Genomic DNA, 26,847 nt, shown 5'->3' on the forward strand with positions numbered 1-26,847 from the left:
TGCTTCCCTGGTAGCCCGGCGACGAATACTGTTAGCATGGAGGGACTCAAAGCCCCCGAGGGCTGAGGTATGGCTATCGGACATGGCGAGCTTTCTTGGCCTAGAGAAAGTCAAGTTCGCCTTGAGAGGTTCGCTACTAGGGTTCGCCCGAAGGTGGCAGCCATTTATCGACTTCTTCGCAGAGGAGTAAGCGTCACCGGGGGGGGGAGGGGGGCTAGGTTAGAGTAGAGTAGGGGAATATTGAGACAGGTCCGTGCGTGAACAGAGCCATGGTTTGCATTATGTTTAATGTGGAATTGGTGTCTTGACTTCTTTTTTTGTTTGTACTATACAATGGCATTTTTTCTATATGCCTAAAATACCTCAATAAAATTGTTTGTTAAAAAAAACAATACCTTTATTTTTTTTTAAAAAGAACAAATTGATCAGCTTTTGCGAATTACATGGAAACGGGAGCCTTTCTGAGAGTGAGCATCTGTTGTAGAAAGGCAAAGGAAGGGACTAATTTGACCAAGGAAGAAAAATCAAAATGGGTTCAGGATCAAATATCAAGTGGAAGAAATAAATCTTGCATTTATATAGCACCTCTCACAACCACAGAACCCAAAGTGCATTGCAGCTGCTGAATTACTTTCTGAATTGCGTTCCCTGTTGCAATGGGAGGGATTATTTACAATAAATGTCAATGACTTGGGCGAGGGGAGTGAATGCAGTAGTGCCAAGTTTGCGGATGATACGAAAATAGGGCGGGGAGGCAAATGGTGAGGATGACACAGAGTCGACTGAGGGATAGCGACAGGACGGGTGAGTGGGCAAAAACTTGGCAGATGGAATATAATGTAGGAAAATGTGAAGTTGTGCACTTTGGTACGAAGAATAAAGGAGCTGAATGTTATTTAAATGGAGAGAGACTGCAGAAAGCGGCAGGACGGAGGGATCTGGGGGTCCTTGTGCTTACATGCACAAAAAGCTAACTTGGAAGTTCAGCAGGTCACAGGGAAACCAAATGGAATGTCAGCCTTTATTTCAAAGGGAATGGGGGATAGAAATAGGAAAGTCTTGCTAAAACTAGACGTCACTAGTTAGGCCACACCTGGAATACTGTGAACAGTTTTGGTCCCCTTATCTAAGGAAAGATACAATGGAGGCAGTCCAGAGAAGGTTCACTCGGTTGATCCCGGGTAGGGAGGGATTTTCTCATGAGGAGGGGTTGAGTAGGTTGGGCCTGTACTCACTGGACTTTAGACGAATGAGAGGCGACCTTATTGAGACGTATCAGATTCTCAGGGGGTTTGACAGGGTCGATGCAGAGAGGTTGTTTCCCCTTGTGGGAGAGTCTGGGACCAGAGGGCAGAATCTCAGAGTGAGGGGTCGCCCATTTCAGACAGAGATGAGGAGGAATTTCTTCCCTCAGAGGTGAGTGAATCTGTGGAATTCTTTACCGCAGCGAGCTGTAGAGGCTGGGCCGCTAACTGAGTTCGAGGCTGAGACAGATTTGTAATCAGTGAGGGAATCGAGGGTTGTGGGGATAAGGCAGGAAAGTGGAGTTGAGGATTATCACATCAGATCAGTCACGATCTCAGTGAATGGAGCAGACTGGATGGGCCGAATGGCCTACTTCTGCCCTTACGTCTATTTTTAAATTTATTATAAACTTAGAGTACACAATTATTATTTTTTCCAATTAAGGGGCAATTTAGTGTGGCCAATCCACCCACCCTGCACACCTTTGGATTTGATTTGTTTATTGTCACGTGTACCGAGTTACAGTGAAAAGTATTTTTCTGCGAGCAGCTCAACAGATCATTAAGTACACGGGAAGAAAAGAAAATACATAATAGGGCAACACAAGGTACACAATGTAACTACATAAGCACTGGCATCGGATGAAGCATACAGGGTGTAGTGTTATTGAGGTCAGTCCATTGGGGGGTCATTTAGGAGTCTGGTAACAGCGGGGAAGAAGCTGTTTTTGAGTCTGTTCGTGCGTGTTCTCAGACTTCTGTATCTCCTGCCCGATGGAAGAAGTTGGAAGAGTGAGTAAGCTGGGTGGGAGGGATCTTTGATTACGCTGCCCGCTTTCCCCAGGCAGCGGGAGGTGTAGATGGAGTCAATGGATGGGAGGCAGGTTTGTGTGATGGACTGGGCTGTGTTCACGACTCTCTGAAGTTTCTTGCGGTCCTGGGCCTAGTAGTTGCCATACCAGGCTGTGGTGCAGCCCGATAGGATGCTTTCTATGGTGCATCTGTAAAGTTGGTGAAGGTTAATGTGGACATGCCAAATTTCCTTAGTTTCCTGAGGAAGTATAGGCGCTGTTGTGCTTTCTTGGTGGTAGCGTCGACGTGGGTGGACCAGGACAGATTTTTGGAGATGTGCACCCCATGGAATTTGAAACTGCTAACTGCCATGATATGCAAATATGCAACCAATGAACACTCAGAATAGGACACAACCAATGGGCAGTCAGGACATTCAGAGGTGGCATCACCACAAGGGGGCATGACATAAACACTATAAAAGGGATGAGGCACTCACACCCTGCCTCTTTCCACAGACAGACATCGAGAGAGTTAGACAGGGTCGATCAGCAGCATCACACCCCAGCACGTGGCTTAGAGCAAGCTGGCACAGTTAGACTGAGTTACTGCAGTTAGATTAGCAGAGAGTCTAACTCAATTGAGAACTGTGTTAATAGTTCAATAAACACGTCGAACTCATTTCAGAGTCTGGAGCATCCTTTAGCTAAGACTGCATCAAGTAGCAGCCTGTGTTATCCGAAGCAGCATAACACAACACTAACCATCTCCACCTCGGCCCCATTGATGCTGACAGGGGTGTGTACAGTACTTTGCTTCCTGAAGTCAATGACCAGCTCTTTAGTATTGCTGGCATTGAGGGAGAGATTGTTGTCGCTGCACCACTCCACTACGTTCTCTATCTCCCTCCTGTATTCTGACTCGTCGTTATTCGAGATCCGGCCCACTATGGTCGTATCATCAGCAAACTTGTAGATGGAGTTGGAACCAAATTTTGCCACACACAAAATTTTGCCAAATTTTGTGTGTACAGGGAGTAGAGTGGGGGCTAAGTACGCAGCCTTGAGGGGCGCCAGTGTTGAGGACTATTGTGGAGGAGGTGTTGTTGTTTATTCTTACTGATTGTGGTCTGTTGGTCAGAAAATCGGGATCCAGTTGCAGAGTGGGGAGCCAAGTCCTAGGTTTTGGAGCTTTGATATGAGCTTGGCTGGAATTATGGTGTTGAAGGCGGAGCTGTAGTCAATAAATAAGAGTCTAATGTAGGAGTCCTTGTTGTCGAGATGCTCTCGGGATGAGTGTAGGGCCAGGGAAATGGTGTCTGCTGTGGACCGGTTGCAGCGGTATGCGAATTGCAGTGGATCAAGGCGTTCTGGGAGTATGGAGGTGATGCGCTTCATGATCAACCTCTCGAAGCACTTCATTACGACTGAAGTCAGGGCCACCGGACGGTAGTCATTGAGGCACGTTGCCTGGTTCTTCTTTGGTACCGGTATAATGGTGGTCGTCTTGAAGCAGGTGGGGACCTCGGAGTGGAGTAGGGACAGGTTAAAGATGTCCGCAAATATCTCTGCCAGCTGGTCCGCGCAGGCTCCGAGTGCACGACCAGGGATCCCGTCTGGGCCCGTCGCCTTCCGAGGGTTCACTTTCAGGAAGGCCGATCTGACTTCGGAAGCTGTGATGGTGGGTATGGGTGAGTTATGGGCTGCTGGGGCACTCAACAGCGGATTGTTGGTTACCTGCTCGAACCGAGCATAGAATGCATTGAGTTCATCGGGGAGGGGTGCGCTGCTGCCGGAGATACTGCTCGGCTTCGCTTTGTAGCCCGTTATGTTGTTTAGTCCTTGCCACAACCGCCAAGAGTCTGTTTGTGACTCTAGCTTGGTTTGATATTCTCTCTTGGCGTCTCGGATGGCTTTGGGTTGTGGGGGTGAAACCCATGCAGACACGGGGAGAATGTGCAAACTCCACACGGATAGTGACTCGGGGCCGGGATTGAACCCGGGGCCTCGGCGTCGTGGGGCAGCAGTGCTAACCACTGCACCGCCGTGTCACCCTCTGCGAGTGTCAGCTTTGATTTTGCGCTGGAAACTCGGAGAGGAACTTGAACCCACGACCTCCTGAGTCAGACGCAAGAGTTCTGCCCACCGAGGTAATAGGCCTCCTCCGTCAAACACTGTAATAAACCACTGACAATAGCCAGAGACACACCAGCAATTATCGCCAGTGAAATAGCAACTGCACTTCTCCCAATTGAAGTCAATTTCTGCTTTGACATCAATGAATCAGTCGGAGGAGCATCCACATTAAGAGCAGGGAAACACGTTGCTAAGCAACCGATTCCTCCTAAACCGTAGGCAGACGACAATGCGAGATCAGAAGTTAAATACTGCAGATGGCGGAAATGGGAAGTAAAAACAGATAATGCAGGAAAATCTCAGCGGGTCTGGGAGCATTGGAGGAGAGAAAAAGCAGGGTTAACGTTTCGAGTCTGTGGGATTCTTCTTCCGAGCTCTGGGCTCGAAGCATCATCTCTGTTTCTCTCTCAGGCCTGCTGAGATTTCCCTCACTGGCGTTTTCTGTTTTTATTACAGAAGACAAGCTGCCCCCCCCCCCCCGCCAAAGTGTCCAGTCTTCCTTTGGTGAAGAAAGAAGAAGCTTTGTCCAAGGACTCGGGAATAATCTCACCTTAGTCTTATCGTCCACCACTCTCAGTCCATCGGCAGACACCCACAGAATGGCTTTCACTGACTTTTTCCCAGTCTGGAACACATAAGAGACAAATCTTCACTTGGTTGCAGAGAATTACAGTATGTACAGGCCATTCGGCCCATCTGGTTAATGGCAGTATTAATGCTCCACGCAAATCTCCTCATCTCGCCCCATCAGCAGATCCTCCTTTCTCCCTCGTGTGTTTATCTAACGGCCCCTTAAATACACCTATGCTATTCGACTGTGGAAGCGAGTTCCACATTCTCACCACTCTCTGGGAAAAGACGTTTCTCCTATTCCTATTGGATTTGTTTGAGACTATCTTATGTCGATGGCCCCTAGTTAATGTCTCTCTCACAAGCTGCTCTCTTCTCTGGAAGTTCTGTACAAACGCTGCAACTGAGCAACACGTTAGATCCAGAGAAGAGTTAGCCTGTGAAGGAACCAATGGGAATCTAGACGGGTGCAGGGAAGGAGCCAATGGGAATCGAGAAGGGTGCAGGGAAGGAGCCAATGGGTGGTCAGGAGGATGGATGTGGGAAATGAGCCAATGGGAATCTAGAAGGGTGCAGGGAAGGAACCAATGGGAATCGGGAAGGGTGCAGGGAAGGAGCCAATAGGCAGCCAGGAGTGGACAGGGAAGGAGCCAATGGGCAGCCAGGAATGGACAGGGAAGGAGCCAATGGGCAGCCAGGAGTGAACAAGGAAGGAGCCAATGGGTGGTCAGGAGGATGCAGGAAATGAGCCAATGGGAATCTAAAAGGGTGCAGGGAAGGAACCAATGGTCAGCCAAGATTGAGCAAGGAAAGAGCCAATGGGGAGCTAAGGGCAAGCAGGGAAGGAGCCAATGGGAAGTCAGGATGGTACAGGGAAGTAGCCAATGGGAAGTCAGGATGGTACAGGGACGCACCCAATGGGAAGTCAGAAATGGACAGGGTAGGAGCCAATGGGGAGTCAGGATGGTACAGGGAAGGAGCCAATGGAAAGTCAGGATGCCATGATGTGGATGTGCCGGCGTTGGTCTGGGGCGGGCACAGTAAGTCTTACGACACCAGGTTAAAGTCCAACAGGTTTGTTTGGTATCACTAGCTTTCGGAGCGTAGCTCATTCATCAGGTGAGTGAAAGATGAAGGAGCAGCGCTCCGAAAGCTAGTGATTCCAAACAAACCTGTTGGACTTTAACCTGGTGTTGGAAGACTTCTTACTGAATTCAGAATGGTACAAGGAAGAGCCAATGGGCAGCCAGAAAATGCATGTTTGCTCCCAAGAGACAGTGCATATCAGACCCCTGCAGGAGCATTATCGAGTCAGTGAACTGCAAAGGTTCAAGATAGTTCTGGGGATGGAGGAGATGCAGCAATGTATCCACACTGATTGGAGGCCATCCTATCAAAGTGCCAGGCACGCTGCAATAATTCACAAACCGCCCTGTGTGACATCAAAGCTAAGCTACGCCAAAGCCAATCGTACTGCCCGTGTGGGTTCCTGGAAACGTAGTGAACGGCGTGACCGGATTGGAGAGGGGCTCCTGCAGGGAGTTTCCCAACATGGACCCGCGGGGTTCAAACACCTTGCGAAGTTTATTCGACATTAGAGACACAGGAATAACGGCGGCCGTCGTTTTCTCCTGCTCTCCAGTTAGTATTTCTCCTGTTTGTGTACAATGCAGTTATTGAAAGCGGATGTTCATGAATTGTTGGCCTCAGTACCCACCCGAGAACCCTGCAGCCAGTGTGGCCAACTGAGATACAACCCAGTGTCCAGTGTAGTTGTGACAGCTATGCCCCACCCTGGGTGTCAGGCAGCGAAGTGTTACCAAAGAAGCCAAACTCATTGAATCATACAATTCACAGAATCATGGAATTTACAGTGCAGAAGGAGGCCATTCAGCCCATTGAGTCTGCACTGGCCCTTGGAAAGAGCTCCCCACTCAACCACACATCTCCGTCACCCCATCCTCTTAACCCAGTAACCCCAATCTACCTTTTGGACACTAAGGCCAATTTATCATGGCCAATCCACCTAACCTGCACGTCTTTGGACTGTGGGAGGAAACCGGAGCACCCGGAGGAAACCCACGCACACACGGGGAGGATGTGCAGACTCCGCACAGACAGTGACCCAGCGGGGAATCGAACCTGGGACCCTGGAGCTGTGAAGCAACTGTGCTAACCACTGTGCCACCGTGCTGCCCCCCCCATCAATAATTTGAATTTATATTGAGTCCTAATCTAAAATAAAAACTCCCAAAGTGTGTCACAGGAGCAATAACACATAAAATCTGACACTGAGCCACTTAAGGAGATATTAGGTTAAAATAAAATGAGTCAAAGAGGTAGGTTTTGGGGGTTGTTTGAAAAGAGAGAGAGAGAGGGGGAGAGACGGGCGGAGAGGTTTATGAAGGGAATTTCAGAGCTTGGGGCCCTTGCAGATGACAGCTCGGATGCCAATGGTGGAGCGATTATAATCGGGATCAGAGATTCGGGAAGCACGGAAAAGGTTAAAAAAAACTCAGGGACTCGATGCTACTTATATAAGAATTAGATTTCCAAACGGACATCAGAATAATCTCATTGAAGATTTCCGGGAGGCACAACAGTACTCGATGTACGGAAGAAAAATACTGCGGTTGCCGGCAATCTGAATTAAAAAACAAAGGGTGCTGGAAAAATGCAGCCGGCCGGGCAAATCTCCGTCACTGTCGCTGGGACTCCCTCCCTAACAGCACAGTGGGTGTACCTACACCAGACGGACAGCAGCGGTTCAAGAAGGCGGCTCGCCACCGCCTCCTTCAGGGCAATTAGGGACGGGCAACGAATGTTGGACGAGCCAACATCCTGAGAAAGAATAAATTTCAAATGCCTGTGGTGGGAAACGGAGTTAATGGGCTGGAGTCTTCGGCCCCGCCCGTCGCAAGGCGGCCTCGAACGGGAAGGGGGCCATGTAAAAGGTCCCCGTCCTCGGGAGGGGGGAAATTTCCTGTCTACGGGGGGGGGGGGGACCGTGACCGAAGAATCCCGCCCAATGTTTCGGGTTGCGTTACTTTCGTTCAGGTGGATACAAGTTTCAACGGAAGGTCGCTCGATCCAAAATCGAACTGTTTCGCTGTACAGAGGCTCCCCGACCTGCTGGGTTTTTGCAGCGTTTTTAATTATTCAAAAAAAAATAAAATAATAGTCCGAAATAAGTCTTCGGCCCTTGCACCCCGCAAAAAAAAAAAAAACTTACTTTTCGGAAGATGGATTTGCGGTTCTTCAGCTCCTGGGCGAGACAGGGAAAGGCCAGAAGACAACGATTATAAAACAAGGTGGAGGGAATGGAGGAGCAGGAGGGTCAGCAGGCAGCAGCAGAGCGTGGGTTAGGTGGAGTGATGAGAGAGAGAGAGAGAACGCAGCAAAGCCCAGCCCCCTCAGTGCCCCTCAGGTGGTCACCCTTCAGAGAACCCTTTCAAAGTCCCACCTCGACCCCATTCCAAACTCGCTGGGCTAACGTGGCAGAAACAGGTCATTCCCGCTCCCCCGAACCCACCTCCCCATCAGTAAATCCTTCCATTCCTTCTCCTCTCGTGCCTCAGTTTCCCCTTAATCAAATCTATTCGATTCGCCTCAACCACTCGCCGTGGGAGCGAACTCCACATTCTCACCACTCTCTGGGTGAAGGAGGTTCTCCTGAATTACTTCTCGGATCTATCAGTGACTGACAATCATATTCAGCACTGTTGCTTCACAGCGCCAGGGTCCTAGGTTCGGTTCCCGGCTTGGGTCACTGTCTGTGCGGAGTCTGCACGTTCTTCCCGTGTCTGCGTGGGTTTCCTCCGGGTGCTCCGGTTTCCTCCCACAAGTCCCGAAAGACGTGCTTGTTGGGTGAATTGGACATTCTGAATTCTCCCTCCGTGTACCCGAACAGGTGCCGGAATGTGGCGACTAGGAGCTTTTCACAGTAACTTCATTGCAGTGTCAATGTAAGCCTACTTGTGACACTAATAAAGATTATTATTATTGTTATGGTCTCCCCCCAATTTCTTTACATCTTATCAAACCCGCTCCAAATATTAAAGATGGCTGTCCGGCCGTCGCTCAGTCTTCCCTTTGCAAGGCTGGTTTAGCACAGGGCTAAATCAGGGCTTTGAAAGCAGACCAAGGCAGGCCAGCAGCACGGTTCAATTCCCGTACCAGCCTCCCCGAACAGGCGCCGGAATGTGGCAACTAGGGGCTTTTCACAGTAACTTCATTTGAAGCCTACTTGTGACAATAAGCGATTTTCATTTCATTTCATTTCAAGAGGAAGGCGTCTCACTTGACGGGACTGCCAACGCCAAGTCTAGATCTCCGTTTAAATCCCACTGTCCAGTCTGCGCTGGGCAGGATGTGTTTGACGGGCAAGTCTCACATCCACTCCTCTCTCCTCTGCTATGGGAACGAGCTTCCTCTCCCAGTGCGGAGCGTAAACATCACACTTCCACTCTGTGTAAAAATAGATGTTTGGGTCTAAAATGCAGCATTGTGGAAGATCCTGACCCGGTGTCTCAAACATCGCCTCACAGCCGTGCACTAAATTCTTCAGAGTAAATGTGACCGAAAGAAGTAAACATAAAGTAATTAACTTTGGGGCACGATACGGTGTTTAACATTCTACAACCCAACGACCGACTGCTCCGGTCTCCTAGCAACCTCTCTTTCCTGTGGTTAAATGTAGTCTTGAGGCAAATGAGGAAAATGCCATCAAAATACTGACTCACACCATGGGGGTGAATTTAAAAAGAGTTTCTGTGGCGATGCTGTACAGCCCCAACTACAGCCTTGACTGGACCCGGGGGGGGGGGGGGGGGGGGGGGGAGAGTGAGACAGAGGGAGGGAGAGAGAGAGAGGAGAGACAGAGAGAGAGAGACAGATGGGGGGGAGAGAGAGTGAGACAGAGGGAGGGAGAGAGAGAGAGAGAGGAGAGACAGAGAGAGAGAGACAGATGGGGGGGGGGGAGAGAGAGAGAGAGGGGGGGAGAGAGAGGGAGAGAGGGAGGGGGAGAGTGAGAGAGAGAGACAGAGTCAGAGAGAGAGATGGGGAGAGCGAGGGAGAGGGGGAGAGAGGGGGAGAGAGAGGGAGAGAGAGGGAGAGATCGGGAGAGAGAGAGGGAGGTGGGAGACAGAGAGCGAGAGAGATGGGGGGGGGGAGAGAGAGAGATGGGGGGAGAGAGAGAGATGGGGGGAGAGGAGAGAGACAGAGGGAGAGACAGAGAGAGAAAAGAGAGGCAGAGGGCGAGAGAGAAAGAAATAGAGATACAGAGAGAGGGAGAGAGATGGAGGGAGAGAGAGAGAGAAAGAGAGAGAGAAAGATAGAGAGAGAGATATTCAGAGAGAGTGAGAGAGAGGAAGAGAGAGAGCGAGAAAGAGAAAGAGAGAGATGGAGAGAGACAGAGAGAGAAAAAGAGAGAGAGAAAGAGAGAGAGAAAGAGAGAGAGAGAGATAGAACATTCCCTCGGCGAGATGGCTGTCCATTTTGACACCAACACTCTTTGAGGTCCGTGCACTGTCATTGGTTAATGCATTTAACCTCAGTAAAGGATCACCAGCCAATCAGATCAAAAACTGAGGGCAGAATCTCAGAGTGAGGGGTCGCCTATTTCAGACAGAGATGAGGAGGAATTTCTTCCCTCAGAGGGGAGCGAATCTGTGGAATACTTTACCGCAGAGAGCTGTAGAGGCTGGGTCGCTAAGTATGTTCAAGGCCCAAGGACCCGGGTTCGATCCCGGCCCTGGGTCACTGTCGTGTGGAGTTTGCACATTCTCCCCGTGTCTGCGTGGGTTTCGCCCCCACAACCCAAAGATGTGCAGGGGAGGTGGATTGGCCGCGCTAAATTGCCCCTTCATTGGAAAAAAATAATTGGGTACTCTAAATTTATATTAAAGATCAAGGCTAAGTGGGACAGATTTTGAACAGTGAGGGAATCGCGGGTTATGGGAATAAGGTGGGAAAGTGGAGTTGGGGATTATCACATCAGATCGGTCATGATCTCATGGAATGGCGAGTCAGACCCGATGGGCCGAATGGCCTACTGATCCTACCTCCTGTGGTCTTATGGCCCCATGGGGCTCCTCCTGTACGATGGGATTCCCCAAGGCTCCTGGCTGGTTTACCTTGTGAGGCAACAATTCCAGATATGATCCTTTGGTTTATAATTCTCCGAGATCTCTAATCAGCTGGCACAGGGATTGTGATGGACCAAATATCTGAAGCACACCAGAGTAGAAGGTGCCAGGTCTAATTTCTGGCCTAAGAGGGCTGATCATAGCCACACAGTGGCTCTCATTCCCAGGAGGGTCCGCAGGGGGAGGGGTTGTCAGTGGCCGTCCTCACCCAGTCTCCCTGGTGTCTCTGCCTCCAGACGAGTCTTGGGTAAGAGGTGAATAAATAGGGTGAGAGAAGGGGAAGAAGGGGACTGAGAGAGTGCGCGGGAGAGAGCATGAAAGAGAGTGCGAGAGAGAGCGAGAGAGGGAGAAAGAGTGCAAGAGAGTGCACTAGAGTGCAAGACAGCGCACGACAGAGAGAGCACAACGGAGAGTGTAAGAGAGAGCGTGAGAGAGAGCGAGAGAGAGAGATGGCAAGAGAGAGAGGGAGAAAGAGTTCCAGAGAGTGTGCTAGAGTGCAAGAGAGCACGACAGAGAGAGTGAGAGAGAGTGCGGAGAGAGCGTGAGAGAGAGTGCGGAGAGAGCGCGAGAGCACGAGAAAGAGAGCACGAGAAAGAGAGCACGAGAAAGAGAGCACAAGAGAGGGAGCACGAGAGAGAGAGCACGAGAGAGAGCACGAGAGAGAAAGCGAGAGAAAGACAGCACGAGAGAGAGAGCACAAGAGAGAGAGCACGAGAGAGAGAGCACGAGAGAGAGAGCACGAGAGTGGGAGCACGAGAGAGAGAGCACGAGAGAGAGAGCACGAGAGAGAGAGCACAAGAGAGAGAGCACAAGAGAGAGAGCACGAGAGAGAGAGCACGAGAGAGAGAGAGCACGAGAGAGAGAGCACGAGAGAGAGGGCACGAGAGAGAGAGCACGAGAGAGAGAGCACAAGAGAGAGAGCGAGAGCACGAGAGAGAGAGCACGAGAGAGAGCACGAGAGAGAGCACGAGAGGGAGCACGAGAGGGAGCACGAGAGGGAGCGTGAGAGGGAGCGTGAGAGGGAGCATGAGAGGGAGCGTGAGAGGGAGCGTGAGAGGGAGCGTGAGAGGGAGCGTGAGAGGGAGCGTGAGAGAGAGCGAGAGAGGGAGAAAGAGTGCAAGAGAGTGCACTAGAGTGCAAGACAGAGCACGACAGAGAGAGCACAACGGAGAGTGTAAGAGAGAGCGTGAGAGAGAGCGAGAGAGAGAGATGGCAAGAGAGAGAGGGAGAAAGAGTTCCAGAGAGTGTGCTAGAGTGCAAGAGAGCACGACAGAGAGAGTGAGAGAGAGTGCGGAGAGAGCGTGAGAGAGAGTGCGGAGAGAGCGCGAGAGCACGAGAAAGAGAGCACGAGAAAGAGAGCACAAGAGAGGGAGCACGAGAGAGAGAGCACGAGAGAGAGCACGAGAGAGAAAGCGAGAGAAAGACAGCACGAGAGAGAGAGCACAAGAGAGAGAGCACGAGAGAGAGAGCACGAGAGAGAGAGCACGAGAGTGGGAGCACGAGAGAGAGAGCACGAGAGAGAGAGCACGAGAGAGAGAGCACAAGAGAGAGAGCACAAGAGAGAGAGCACAAGAGAGAGAGCACGAGAGTGGGAGCACGAGAGAGAGAGCACGAGAGAGAGAGCACGAGAGAGAGAGCACGAGAGAGAGGGCACGAGAGAGAGAGCACGAGAGAGAGAGCACGAGAGAGAGAGCACGAGAGAGAGAGCACGAGAGAGAGAGCACGAGAGAGAGCACGAGAGGGAGCACGAGAGGGAGCACGAGAGGGAGCACGAGAGGGAGCACGAGAGGGAGCACGAGAGGGAGCGTGAGAGGGAGCGTGAGAGGGAGCGTGAGAGGGAGCGTGAGAGGGAGCGTGAGAGGGAGCGTGAGAGGGAGCGTGAGAGAGAGCGCGAGAGAGAGCGCGAGAGAGGGAGCACGAGAGAGAGAGCGCGGGAAAGCGGGCGCGAGAGAGAGAGCACGAGAGAGAGAGCACGAGAGAGGGAGCACGAGAGAGGGAGCATGAGAGAGCACGAGAGAGAAAGCGAGAGAAAGACAGCACAAGAGAGAGAGCACGAGAGAGAGAGCACGAGAGAGAGAGCACGAGAGAGAGAGCACGAGAGAGAGAGCACGAGAGTGGGAGCACGAGAGAGAGAGAGCACAAGAGAGAGAGCACAAGAGAGAGAGCACAAGAGAGAGAGCGAGAGCACGAGAGAGAGAGCACGAGAGAGAGCACGAGAGAGAGCACGAGAAAGAGCACGAGAAAGAGCACGAGAGAGAGCACGAGAGAGAGAGCACGAGAGAGAGCACGAGAGGGAGCACGAGAGGGAGCACGAGAGGGAGCACGAGAGGGAGCGTGAGAGGGAAAAAGTGTGAGCAAATGCACGACGGAAAGTGCAAGGGAGAGTGCAAGACAGCACAAAAGAGAGAAGCACGAGGGAGAAAGAATGAGAGAGAAAGCGCAAGACAGTGAGATGAGAGAGAGTACAAGGGTCAGTGCAACAGAGAGAGAATGGAAGAGGCTGCAATTGTACAGCCCCTCCAGCAGGGGGGGGGGGTGGATTTCCCCATCCCGCCGAAGTCAACGCACCCTCACCATGACTGGGCCGCAAATGCCGCCCATAGAGATAGACAGTGAGAGAGAGGAAAGAGAGTGATGGAAGGGGAAGGGAGAGGGAGCATGGGACCTCCGGATACCCGTCTTCAAGATGAATTCAGGAAAGGTGGATGTCCCGCATACGTTCCCTGCTGTACTAGCTCAATACACACAACCACACACAGACAGACACAGCTCCACTTGTTACCACAACCCTATCGCTCCTCCTTTATCACAGCCAATCTTTCCTTAATGGATCCATTCAGGCAGCTCCTGGTCAAGACTACATCTTCATCAGCAGAGGCATGGATCCATCAGCTAGTTCACTAAATGTCTTGTCGGGAAGGAAATCTGTCATCGTCATCACGTCTGGCCTACATGTTTTTATTTATTCTTTCAAGGAATGTGGGTATCACCGGTGGGTCCAGTATTGTAATTTTCCATCCCTAATTGCCTTTGAGAAGGTGGTGCTCCAATCCCTGTGGTGTAGGTACACCCACTGTGCTGTTAGGGAGGGAGTTCCAGGAACTTGACCCAGTGATACTGTTCCAAGTCAGGTTGGTGTGTGGCTTGGAGGGGAACTTGCAGGCGGAGGTCTTCTCCATGTATCTGCTGCCCTGGTCGTTCGAGGTAATCATGTTCGCAGCTTTGGAAGGTGCTGTCGAAGGAACCTTGGTGAGTTGCTGCGGTGCATCTTGTAGACGGTACACACGGCTGCCACTGTGCGTCGGTGGTGGAGGGAGTGAATGTTGAAGGGGGTGGAGGGGGTGCCAATCAAGCGGGGCTGCTTTGTCCTGGATGGTGTTGAGCTTCTCGAGTGTTGTCGGAGCTGCACTCATCCAGGCTAGTGGGAAGTCTTCCATCACACTTCTGACTTGTGCCTTGTAGACAGGCTTTGGGGGGGGGGGGGGGGGGGGCAGGAGGTGAGTTACTCGCCGAAGAATTCCCAGCCTCTGACCTGCTCTTGTAACCACAACATGTCATCAACCTAGGCCTTCGCCGTCGCTGGGTCAAATTCCTGCAACTCCCTCCCTAACAGCACGGTGGGTGTACCTACAGCACAGGGACTGCAGCGGGTTGAAGGAGACGGCTCGCCCACCACCTTCTCAAGGGGCAACTAGGGATGGGCAACAAATGCTGCGCCCGGCCCAGCGACGCCCACATCCGATGAGTGAATGAAAAGGAAAAGGAGCAACGTCCTCTATAGAGTGGATTCCCAAGAAAGCCCGGGAGAGGGAAACGGAAATGGTCGGCGGCGAGAATTCGCTGAGCCAAACTGAACCGAAGCGCAGTAAAAATGCCAGAAAGTCACCAAACGTCCACCACCCAAGAGGCCACGCTCCGGCTTTGCGAGCGAGTAGAGATTAGCTCAGAATTCAAAACCCCTCTCAGGGCCAACAATGGAAAGGAAAACCTCAAATAGCAAATGCAGCGGCAATCTCACACAAAGCGAGTTAGCTGAGAATGTGGGAGGTTTTATCAGGTGACCTTAAACAGAAAGATGCCAAGAAGCAGCTTTTAAAAGAGAGGTATTTGCCCAAACCTGCTCCAGACAAATAAAAACAAAACAAACACGTTAAAATGTTTAGGTAGTTTCAGTTCAATCAAACCCCCCCCAAGCCGCTGAATTCTACTCCAGGATTCCAACTGCCTCGCCCGAGTCACAGGCTTCATTTGTCGTCCTGGACTGTCAGAGGGTCTGTTTTTAGTTGACCTCAACCCCCCGTCCGTCCGTCCCGGAGTGAAGACAGTGAAGATTGCAGAGTAAAATGTGGCGAGGAGTGAAGACAGTGAAGATTGCAGAGTAAAATGGGACGAGGAATGAAGACAGTGAAGATTGCAGAGTAAAATGTGGCGAGGAGTGAAGACAGTGAAGATTGCAGAGTAAAATGGGACGAGGAGTGAAGACAGTGAAGATTGCAGAGTAAAATGGGACGAGGAGTGAAGACAGTGAAGATTGCAGAGTAAAATGTGGCAAGGAGTGAAGACAGTGAAGATTGCAGAGTAAAATGGGACGAGGAGTGAAGACAGTGAAGATTGCAGAGTAAACTGGGACGAGGAGTGAAGACAGTGAAGATTGCAGAGTAAAATGTGGCAAGGAGTGAAGACAGTGAAGATTGCAGAGTAAAATGTGGCGAGGAGTGAAGACAGTGAAGATTGCAGAGTAAAATGTGGCGAGAAGTGAAGACAGTGAAGACTGCAGAGTAAAATGTGGCGAGGAGTGAAGACAGTGAAGATTGCAGCGTAAAATGGGGCGAGGAGTGAAGACAGTGAAGATTGCAGAGTAAACTGGGACGAGGAGTGAAGAAAGTGAAGATTGCAGAGTAAAATGTGGCGAGGAGTGAAGACAGTGAAGACTGCAGAGTAAAATGTGGCGAGGAGTGAAGACAGTGAAGACTGCAGAGTAAAATGGGGCGAGGAGTGAAGACAGTGAAGATTGCAGAGTAAAATGGGGCGAGGAGTGAAGACAGTGAAGATTGCAGAGTAAAATGTGGCGAGGAGTGAAGACAGTGAAGATTGCAGAGTAAAATGGGACGAGGAGTGAAGACAGTGAAGATTGCAGAGTAAACTGGGACGAGGAGTGAAGACAGTGAAGATTGCAGAGTAAAATGTGGCAAGGAGTGAAGACAGTGAAGATTGCAGAGTAAAATGTGGCGAGGAGTGAAGACAGTGAAGATTGCAGAGTAAAATGTGGCGAGAAGTGAAGACAGTGAAGACTGCAGAGTAAAATGTGGCGAGGAGTGAAGACAGTGAAGATTGCAGAGTAAAATGGGGCGAGGAGTGAAGACAGTGAAGATTGCAGAGTAAAATGTGGTGAGCAGTGAAGACAGTGAAGATTGCAGAGTAAAATGGGACGAGGAGTGAAGACAGTGAAGATTGCAGAGTAAACTGGGACGAGGAGTGAAGAAAGTGAAGATTGCAGAGTAAAATGTGGCGAGGAGTGAAGACAGTGAAGATTGCAGAGTAAAATGTGGCGAGCAGTGAAGACAGTGAAGATTGCAGAGTAAAATGGGACGAGGAGTGAAGACAGTGAAGATTGCAGAGTAAAATGGGACGAGGAGTGAAGACAGTGAAGATTGCAGAGTAAAATGTGGCAAGGAGTGAAGACAGTGAAGATTGCAGAGTAAAATGGGACGAGGAGTGAAGACAGTGAAGATTGCAGAGTAAAATGTGGCGAGGAGTGAAGACAGTGAAGATTGCAGAGTAAAATGTGGCGAGGAGTGAAGACAGTGAAGATTGCAGAGTAAAATGTGGCGAGCAGTGAAGACAGTGAAGATTGCAGAGTAAAATGGGACGAGGAGTGAAGACAGTGAAGATTGCAGAGTAAACTGGGACGAGGAGTGAAGACAGTGAAGATTGCAGAGTAAACTGGGACGAGGAGTGAAGACAGTGAAGATTGCAGAGTAAAATGTGGCGAGGAGTGAAGACAGTGAAGATTGCAGAGTAAAATGGGACGAGGAATGAAGACAGTGAAGATTGCAGAGTAAAATGTGGCAAGGAGTGAAGACAGTGAAGATTGCAGAGTAAAATGGGACGAGGAGTGAAGACAGTGAAGATTGCAGAGTAAAATGGGACGAGGAGTGAAGACAGTGAAGATTGCAGAGTAAACTGGGACGAGGAATGAAGACAGTGAAGATTGCAGAGTAAAATGTGGCGAGGAGTGAAGACAGTGAAGATTGCAGAGTAAAATGGGACGAGGAATGAAGACAGTGAAGATTGCAGAGTAAACTGGGGCGAGGAGTGAAGACAGTGAAGATTGCAGAGTAAAATGTGGCGAGGAGTGAAGACAGTGAAGATTGCAGAGTAAAATGGGGCGAGGAGTGAAGACAGTGAAGATTGCAGAGTAAAATGTGGCGAGCAGTGAAGACAGTGAAGATTGCAGAGTAAAATGGGACGAGGAGTGAAGACAGTGAAGATTGCAGAGTAAACTGGGACGAGGAGTGAAGACAGTGAAGATTGCAGAGTAAAATGTGGCGAGGAGTGAAGACAGTGAAGACTGCAGAGTAAAATGTGGCGAGGAGTGAAGACAGTGAAGATTGCAGAGTAAAATGGGGCGAGGAGTGAAGACAGTGAAGATTGCAGAGTAAAATGGGGCGAGGAGTGAAGACAGTGAAGATTGCAGAGTAAAATGTGGCGAGGAGTGAAGACAGTGAAGATTGCAGAGTAAAATGTGGCGAGGAGTGAAGACAGTGAAGATTGCAGAGTAAAATGGGGCGAGGAGTGAAGACAGTGAAGATTGCAGAGTAAAATGTGGCGAGGAGTGAAGACAGTGAAGATTGCAGAGTAAAATGGGGCGAGGAGTGAAGACAGTGAAGAAAAGCAGATCCAAGCAATAACAACAGGTATATATATTGCTGGAATTCCCAAACACGGGCTGCAGGATTCTCCGTCAGCGGGATCTTCTGCTACGCCGGCAGCGCACTCACGCCCGCGGGGTTCCCAACAGTGTTTGGGCGGCCACAACGGAAAACCCCATTGGCTGTCTGCGGGATATAACCGTGCCTCCCTCCATTCACCTCAACTCATTCTCTCGGCTGGATCTATTAATCTATTTCCGTTTTATCTCCTTCCGACTTTCGAAAGAGAACTGGATCATTATCTGGAAAGGATTTGCAGAGCCACGGGGAATAGACGGGGGCGGGTCGAGGTGAGCAGCTCTTGCCGAGAGTCGCACAGAGACAACGGGCAGAATGGCCTCCTTCTGTACTCAGGTTTCAACCTCAGACAACTTGCTGTTGTTACTCGTTAGTGAGTGTTTGTCTATCAGCGCAGTTGCCTGATGACCACAGCTCATGACTCACTCACTAGTTATCTTTTAGTCTCTCACGGGATGCAGAGGGATGGCAACGAGGAGGGACGGCAACGCGGAGGGACGGCAACGAGGGAAGATAACGGAGGATTGACGACAACGAGGAGAGACGGCAACAAGGGAAGATAACGGAGGAGGAAAGGCAACGAAGAGGGACGGCAACAAGGAGGGACGGCAACGAGGAGGGACAGCAACGAGGAGGGACGGCAACGAGGAGGGACGGCAACGAGGAGGGACGGCAACGAGGAGGGACAGCAACGAGGAGGGACAGCAACGAGGAGGGACGGCAACGAGGGAAGATAACGGAGGAGGAAAGGCAACGAGGAGGGAAGGCAACAAAGAGGGACGGCAACGAGGAAGGACGGCAACGAGGTAGGACGGCAACGAGGTAGGACGGCAACGAGGAGGGACAGCTACGAGGAGGGACGGCAACGAGGCAAGATAACGGAGGAGGGAAGGCAACGAGGAGGGACGGCAACGAGGAGGGACGGCAACGAGGAGGGACGGCAACGAGGAGGGACGGCAACGAGGAGGGACAGAAACGAGGAGGGACAGAAACGAGGAGGGACGGCAACGAGGAGGGAAGGCAACGAGGAGGGAAGGCAACGAGGAGGGAAGGCAACGAGGAGGGACGGCAACAAGGAGGGATGGCAACGAGGAGGGACGGCTACGAGGGGGGACGGCAAGGAGGAGGGACGGCAACGAGGGAAGGTAATGGACGAGGGATGGCAATGAGGAGGGACGGCAACGAGGAGGGACGGCAACGAGGAGGGACGGCAACGAGGAGGGACGGCAACGAGGAGGGACGGCAACGAGGAGGGACAGAAACGAGGAGGGACAGAAACGAGGAGGGACGGCAACGAGGAGGGACGGCAACGAGGAGGGACGGCAACGAGGAGGGAAGGCAACGAGGAGGGACAGCAACGAGGGAAGATAACGGAGGAGGGAAGGCAACAAGGAGGGATGGCAACGAGGAGGGACGGCTACGAGGGGGGACGGCAAGGAGGAGGGACGGCAAGGAGGAGGGACGGCAACGAGGGAAGGTAATGGACGAGGGATGGCAATGAGGAGGGACGGCAACGAGGAGGGACGGCAACGAGGGGGGACGGCAACGAGGGGGGACGGCAAGGAGGAGGGACGGCAAGGAGGAGGGACGGCAACGAGGAGGGACGGCAAGGAGGAGGGACGGCAAGGAGGAGGGACGGCAAGGAGGAGGGACGGCAACGAGGAGGGACGGCAACAAGGAGGGAAGATAACGACTCGGGAAGGCAACGAAGAGGGAGGGCAACGAAGAGGGAGGGCAACGAGGAAGGAGGGTAACGAGGAGGGACGGCAACGAGGAGGGACGGCAACGAGGAGGGACGGCAACGAAGAGGGACGACAACGAGGAGGGACGGCAACGAGAGGGAAGATAACGAGGAGGGACGGCAACGGGGAGGGACGGCAACAAGGAGGGAAGGCAACGAGGGAAGATAATGGAGGCGTGAAGGCAACGAGGAGGGACGACAACGATGAGGGACGGCAACGAGGAGGGAAGATAATGAGGAGGGAAGGCAACGAGGGAAGATGACGGAGGAGGGAAGGCAACGAGGAGGGAAGGCAACATGGACAGACGACAGCGATGAGGGACGGCAACGAGGAGGGAAGATAATGAGGAGGGAAGATAACGAGGAGGGAAGATAACGAGGAGGGAAGATAACGAGGAGGGAAGATAACGAGGAGGGAAGGCAACGAGGAGGGAAGGCAACGAGGAGGGAAGGCAACGAGGAGGGAAGGCAACGAGGAGGGAAGGCATCGAGGAGGGAAGGTAACGCGGATGATGGCAATGAGGAGGGACGGCAATGAGGGAAGATAACGAGGAGGGAAGATAACGAGGAGGGAAGATAACGAGGAGGGAAGATATCGAGGAGGGAAGATATCGAGGAGGGAAGATATCGAGGAGGGAAGGCAACGAGGAGGGACGGCACCAAGGAGGGACGGCAACGAGGAGGGACGGCAACGAGGAGGGACGGCAACGAGGAGGGACGGCAATGAGGGAATATAACGAGGAGAGAAGATAACGAGGAGTGAAGATAACCAGGAGGGAAGATAACGAGGAGGGAAGTTAACGCGGATGATGGCAATGAGGAGGGACGGCAATGAGGAAGGACGGCAACGAGGAGGGGCGGCAACGAGGAGAGACGGCAATGAGGGAATATAACGAAGAGAGAAGATAGCGAGGAGTGAAGATATCGAGGAGGGAAGATAACCAGGAGGGAAGATAACCAGGAGGGAAGATATCGAGGAGGGAAGGCAACAAGGAGGGAAGATAACGGGGATGACGGCAACGAGGTGGGATGGCACTGCGGAGGGATGGCAATGAGGAGGGAAGATAACGAGGGAAGATAATGAGGAGTGAAGATAACAAGGAGTGAAGATAACGAGGGGAAAGATAATGAGGGGGGACGATAACGAGGGGGGAAGTTAACGAGGGGGGAAGATATCGAGGAGGGAAGATAACGAGGGGGAAGATAACGAGGGGGAAGATAACGAGGGGGAAGATAACGAGGGGGAAGATAACGAGGGGGGAAGATAACAAGGGGGAAGGTAACGAGGAGATAAGATATTGAGGAGTGAAGATAACGAGGAGTGAAGATAACGAGGTGAAGATAACGAGGAGGTGAAGATAACGAGGAGGGAAGATATCGAGGAGGGAAGATATCGAGGAGTGAAGATATCGAGGGAAGATAACGAGGAGGTGAAGATAGCGAGGAGGTGAAGATAACGAGGAGGGAAGATAACGAGGTGAAGATAACGAGGAGGGAAGATAACGAGGAGGGAAGATAACGAGGAGGGAAGATATCGAGGAGGGAAGATATCGAGGAGTGAAGATATCGAGGGAAGATAACGAGGAGGTGAAGATAGCGAGGAGGTGAAGATAACGAGGAGGGAAGATAACGAGGTGAAGATAACGAGGAGGGAAGATAACGAGGAGGTGAAGATAACGAGGAGGTGAAGATAACGAGGAGGGAAGATAACGAGGTGAAGATAACGAGGAGGGAAGATAACGAGGAGGGAAGATAACGAGGAGGGAAGATAACGAGGTGAAGATAACGAGGAGGGAAGGCAACGAGGAGGGAAGATAGCGAGGAGGTGAAGATAACGAGGTGAAGATAACGAGGAGGGAAGATAACGAGGAGGTGAAGCAGTTTAACGAATTGTTGCTTCCAGAACAAGGTTTCTATTTTATAAAAAAACCACACAAAATTCAAAATAACTAGATTGTAAATATATCTGAAATCCCACATTCAAGTCTCAAACCTACACACAAACAGAGAGTCGATCTGTGCGGCCACCTTGGGTGAAAGGTCATTGGGAGGACCAGGCAGCAGCGGAGATAATGGCAGAACCATTTGGGAATGGCTGTGTTTGAATCAGATGTTGCTTCATAAAAACTGGCGGGTTCGAGAGCGAACTCACTGAGAGGGGGCAAGTGCCCATTTGGTAAACTTAGAAACATAGGACTGAGGGCCATTCGGCCCCTCCAGCCTGCTCTACCATTCAATAGAATGATGTCTGATTTTGTTGTGCCCCTCTGCAAGGCTGGGTGGGGCTCCCTCGCCAATCCAAACTCGGTCTAACTCAGCCATGAATGAAGTCAATGACCCAGCCTCCACTCACATTTCCACAGACTAGCGACCCTTGGAGAGAAAAGGTTTTCCTTATGTCGGTTCGATAGGCCAAAACTCTTCAACCTTTCCTCATAAAATAAGCCCTTCATCCCGGGAGTGAGGGGAGTGAACCTTCCGTGAATTGCTCCTATGCAATGGTATATATTCTTTCAAATAAGGATACCAAATCTACACACTACTCCAGATGGAGCCTCGCCAAGGCCCTGACCGTGAAATATCCCAACTTTATATTCCATTCCCTTTGCAATAAACATCAGAGAGAGAAGGAGGAGAGAGAGAGGGGGGAGGGGGAGAGGGAGAGAGAGCAAGGGGGAGGGGGAGCAAGGGAGGGAGGGGAGAGAGAGAGAGAGAGAGAGAGAGTGAGGGGAGGGTAGAGAGAGTGAGGGGGAGGGGGAGAGAGAGCGAGGGGAGAGAGAGCGAGGGGGAACGAGAGAGTGAAGGGAGAGAGAGCGGGGGGAGAGAGAGAGAGACAGAGAGAGTGAGGGAGAGAGAGACAGTGAGGGGGAGGGGGAGCGAGATAATGAGGGGGAGAGAGAGTGAGGGGGAGGGGGAGAGAGAGCAAGGAGGAGGGGGAGAGAGAGCGAGGGGAAGGGGGAGGGGGAGAGAGAGGGTAGGGGAGAAAGAGATGGGAGGGGAAGAGAGAGGGGAAGGGGAGAGAAAGGGAAGGGGGAGAGAAAAGGGGAGGGGGAGAAAGGGAAGGGGAGAGAGGGTAAAGAGAGGAGAGGGGAGAGAGGAGAGGGGAGAGAGGGGGAGAGATGGAGAGAGAGGAGAGGGGAGAGAGGAGAGGGGAGAGAGAAGAGGGGAAAGAGGAGAGGGGAGGGTAGAGAGGGGGAGAGAGCGAGAGCGAGGGGGAGCAAGAGAGTGAGGGGAGAGAGAGCGAGGGGGAGAGAGAGTGAGGGGAGAGAGTGAGGGGAGGGTAGAGAGAGTGAGGGGGAGGGGGTGAGAAAGTGAAGGGGAGAGAGAGGGCAGGAGAGAAAGGGGGGAGGGGGAGAGAAAAGGGAAGGGGAGAGAAAGGGAAGGGGAGAGAGGGGACAGAGAGAGAGAGAGAGTGTGTGAGGGGAGAGAGGTGAGAACAGAAAGGATGTGATAGAAATAACAGAAAACAGAATGGAGCAGAAAGGAAGAGAATTAGAAAACAGAGAGAACGGTAACTTGTTTATGCTGAGTGAGCCTATCACAGTGAGAGTCAGTGCCTTGGGAGAGCAATGGGGGCACACACAACGGACTGATGCCCAATCAACTGAGAGGGAGACAGACTGACCTGTTCCTATCAGGAAGCAACAGGGTGTGAACCAGTCTGTTTGAAGCCAATCCCTGGTTTGGCCCTGGCTTGTTGGCCCAGGAACCCTCTCATTACCCATGACAATCTCCAATTTGGTGCAGTTTCCAATTCACAAATCCATCATTAAATTGTAATATGGGGAGTGCCAATCTCCGAAACGTCATCCCTCGAGGGGATTGGCTGGCTTGGCAATCCGACAGGGAGCAGGAAACAGCATCTGAGGACAATGCGAGAGTCACAAACACGGGGCCAAGCGGAGCCCCCGCCAATCTGCCTGACTTGCCTGGATTAACCCTCACCCGTCTCAGCCGGTGTGGTTACCCAACCGCATTAACTGTGGGCAGGATGTCGCAGAAGATTGGCTCAGGAAGAGCTGTTTATTCCCCCCTCCTCCCAGGGTAGTGAGGCTCTGGAATGCACTGCCAGCCGGCTGCTGACCCTCTGCCTACAGAAGGAGCTGGGTCTGTTCCTGCCTGAGGCCCAGATTGCATCAAATAGACCTTCATAGACAACACGGGCACATTCGCCCTGATATCAATTGTATCAGCCTGATGCAATTCAAGGGGGTCCACCGCGTTGGCACACATGACGGTGGCCCGGATGAGCAGGTTTTTGGGGTAGAGGACAGGTGTGGGTGACGTGCCGCAAATCACGTCCACATGTTTTGGGCAAGCCCGAAGCCCAGGGGATTCTGGCAGGGATTTGCTGATGTCATGTCCACACAGTCTTGAAGCTCCGGGTGGTTCCGACTCCAGAGGTGGCGGTTTTTGGAGTATCGGACGACCCGGGAGTCCAGGGGGCGAAATGAGGCCGATGTTTTGGTCTCCTTGGTCGCTCGGAGATGGATCTTACTAGCCTGGAGGGACTCGAAGCCCCCTAAAGCAGGGGTATGGGTTAGCGACATGGCTGGGTTTGTCGGGCTTGAGAAAATCAAGTTCGCCCTGGGAGGTTCATCATTAGGGTTCGTTCGGAGGTGGCAGCCGTTTATCGACTTCTTCAGGGAAAACTAAACCGTCAGCAGATCCAATATAGGGGGGAGTTAGGGAGCAAGGGGGGGCGGGGTTAAGGGGTAGGGAGTTAGACGATGTCCGTCGAGCTTAGGCAAGAACTGTGGGAGATGGAGGGGGTGTTACGTGTTGAACTATGTGTTTATATTTGTCCTTGTGTCTTTTATTATAAAACCATAAATGCCTTAATAAAATGTTTTTTTTTAAAAAATGTCTCAACCAGGAATCTCTCCCACTCTCACCATCAGCCATTGGCGAGTTGGGAAGGATTTTGCAGGTTGACACTCAGCCGTTTTGGCCGCGTTACGAACGAGCCTTCCTTGACCGTCAAGTCCTGGGGTGGGACTCGAACCGGGAGCTTCCGGCTCAGAGGCAGTGAACCTAACCCCACCGCGCCACGAAAACCTCCTCGTGTAGGGGAGGAGGGTGAAGTGTATTGAGTGAAGATTGGCCACACTTGTATCTGGGCCTTTCCTGGCTGTCATTTCTGTACGTTTGAATTTGTTTCCATCAGCCATGAATATCGTTCCCCCGAGGACTCGTTTGCTTTTCCTCTCCACCACCCTCTTACCCCAGAGGAGGCCGGTTGATCCATCATCCCTGTGCTAGTTCTTCAGTCGAGCTGTCCAATTAATTATCCCACTGCCCCCTTCTCTTTCCTCATCGCTCTGCTGAAGTGGCAGACTCTCGCTTGGGCGCAATGTCACTGGTGTTAGAAGCCCTCGGCCGTCTCCCCCTTCACAGGAGGCTGGACAAGGGCAGACACCGGATGGTCTGGACTGCTTCCAGGTCAGGAGGTCACACCTCAAGCATTTTCCCATCTTGCATTTAGGTGCACAGAATTGGAGGCATCCCCCCCCCCCCCCCCGATTTGGGTATGGTGATGACCAGGGGGGCAATTCAACAACTCCCAGTCACGTGAACATGGGGGGGGGGGGGGGGGGGGGGGGGGGAAAGAGAGGAAGAGAGATACAAGGTCCTCTGCAGGAAAAGGCTTAGGGAGAGAATTCCAAGGCCTGGGGCTCAGGCAGCACTGAGATGTCCGGGAATCGATTACAGAGCTGGGGAGGGAGCAAGGCCATGGAGGGATCGGAAAAGAAGGATGGGAATTGTAAAACCAAGGCGTTCGCAGACTGCAAGCCCCCACAGGCCAATGAGCAGAGAGGGTGGCGGGTGAACGGGCTTTAGTGAGAGTCCGGACACAGACGACAGCAGAGGCCTCAAGTGCATTGAAATAGCTCAGCCTGGGGTGACAGAGACATGGGTGAGGGTGGCAGCAGGAGAGGGGCCGAGGCAGGCGTGGAAACAGGCGGCATTATGGAGTAAGCAGTCTTGGCAACGGACTGGCTATGGAGGTGGGGGGGTTTGGGAGTTCAGATAGGACAGAGTTCCGATCATACACGACTAACGCGGTACAAGATTGGAAAAGCCCCAACAGCACAGGAAAGAAAGAACAAATAGGAAAGCACCGACCACTAACAGATGGGTCATCAGTGGAAAATAAGTGGTTAATGAATCAATGATCTCGAAGCGGAGACTGGCGGAAACTCAATATAACTGAAGGTTTCATGAAAGGTTGCTCAGAAGCTTCACCAAGTGCATTTACGTGAGCAAATCATGTGCCCTCCTTGTGTGCAAATAAAGGATAAGAAGTTGCTCAGTGTGCTTACCGCCCCCTGTGCAAGCAGGCCCTTCACAGACCCTATGAGCAAGCTGTTTAGAGATAAGCCGATTAAGTCTGTGCCATTTTAACCTGGCATACCGTCTGCAAACGGCTTCTACATCAGTGAATACTGAACGGAGACACTTCTGACTCGTACATCAAACCATCCCGGATCCCAATTTCCCCATCAACTTGCATTTATATAGCGCCTTTAACCGAGAGTCTCCAAGGAGCAGAATCACACAAATTTGACACTGAGTCACGTGGAGCGGTATTAGCACAGATAGTCAAAGGTTTGGTCACAAAGGTAGATTGTACGGAGCGAGGGAGAGAGAGAGAGAGAGAGAGACGGCCCAAATGGTCTCCTTCTGCCCGTAACAAGTCCGTGGTGGGAGGGCCGTGGTCACGGAGGGATTTCATAGAATTTACAGTGCAGAAGGAGGCCACTCGGCCCATCGGGTCTACACCGGCCCCTGAAAGAGCACCCCACCCAATACCATTCCCCCCCCCACCCTATCCCCGCAACCCCACCTAACTCTTGGACACTAAGGGGTAATTGATAACGGCCAATCCACCTAACCTGCACGTCTTTGGACTGTGGGAGGAAACCGGAGCACCCGGAGGGAGAATTCAGAATGTCCAATTCACCTAACCTGCACGTCTTTCAGGACTTGTGGGATGAAACCGGAGCACCCGGAGGAAACCCACACAGACACGGGGAGGACGTGCAGACTGCGCACAGACGGTGACCCAAGCCGGGAATCGAACCCGGGACCCTGGAGCTGTGAAGCCACAGTGCTAACCACTGTGCCAGTGTGTAAACAAGGATGAGAATTTTAAAATCAAGTTGCTTTTAAAGCAGCCGGCCATAATCCTCCCTGCAGATTGAAGAGAACGAGGCAACTGTTCTGACTCCAACCCGGGAAACGCAGTAAATCCAGGTAAATGGAACA

The 26,847-nt window shown here is 51.9% G+C and overlaps 1 protein-coding gene across 4 annotated transcripts in view; it reads right to left on the minus strand.

The window, feature by feature from the left end:
- numbl (NUMB like endocytic adaptor protein) overlaps window positions 1–26,847 on the minus strand; it is a 283,887-nt gene that overhangs the window by 17,311 nt on the left and 239,729 nt on the right. For 3 of the 4 annotated variants that reach the window (XM_072490023.1, XM_072490026.1, XM_072490025.1), the window contains 2 exons: window positions 7,974–8,006; window positions 4,722–4,796 (listed from right to left, as the gene is read on the minus strand). In XM_072490023.1, the coding sequence (XP_072346124.1) occupies window positions 4,722–4,796; window positions 7,974–8,006 (108 nt within the window). The remainder of the gene's footprint in view (window positions 1–4,721; window positions 4,797–7,973; window positions 8,007–26,847) is intronic. The other variant, XM_072490024.1, reaches the window with a different exon arrangement.

This window comes from Scyliorhinus torazame, chromosome 25 (genome assembly GCF_047496885.1).
Source record: "Scyliorhinus torazame isolate Kashiwa2021f chromosome 25, sScyTor2.1, whole genome shotgun sequence".
NCBI lineage: Eukaryota > Metazoa > Chordata > Chondrichthyes > Carcharhiniformes > Scyliorhinidae > Scyliorhinus > Scyliorhinus torazame.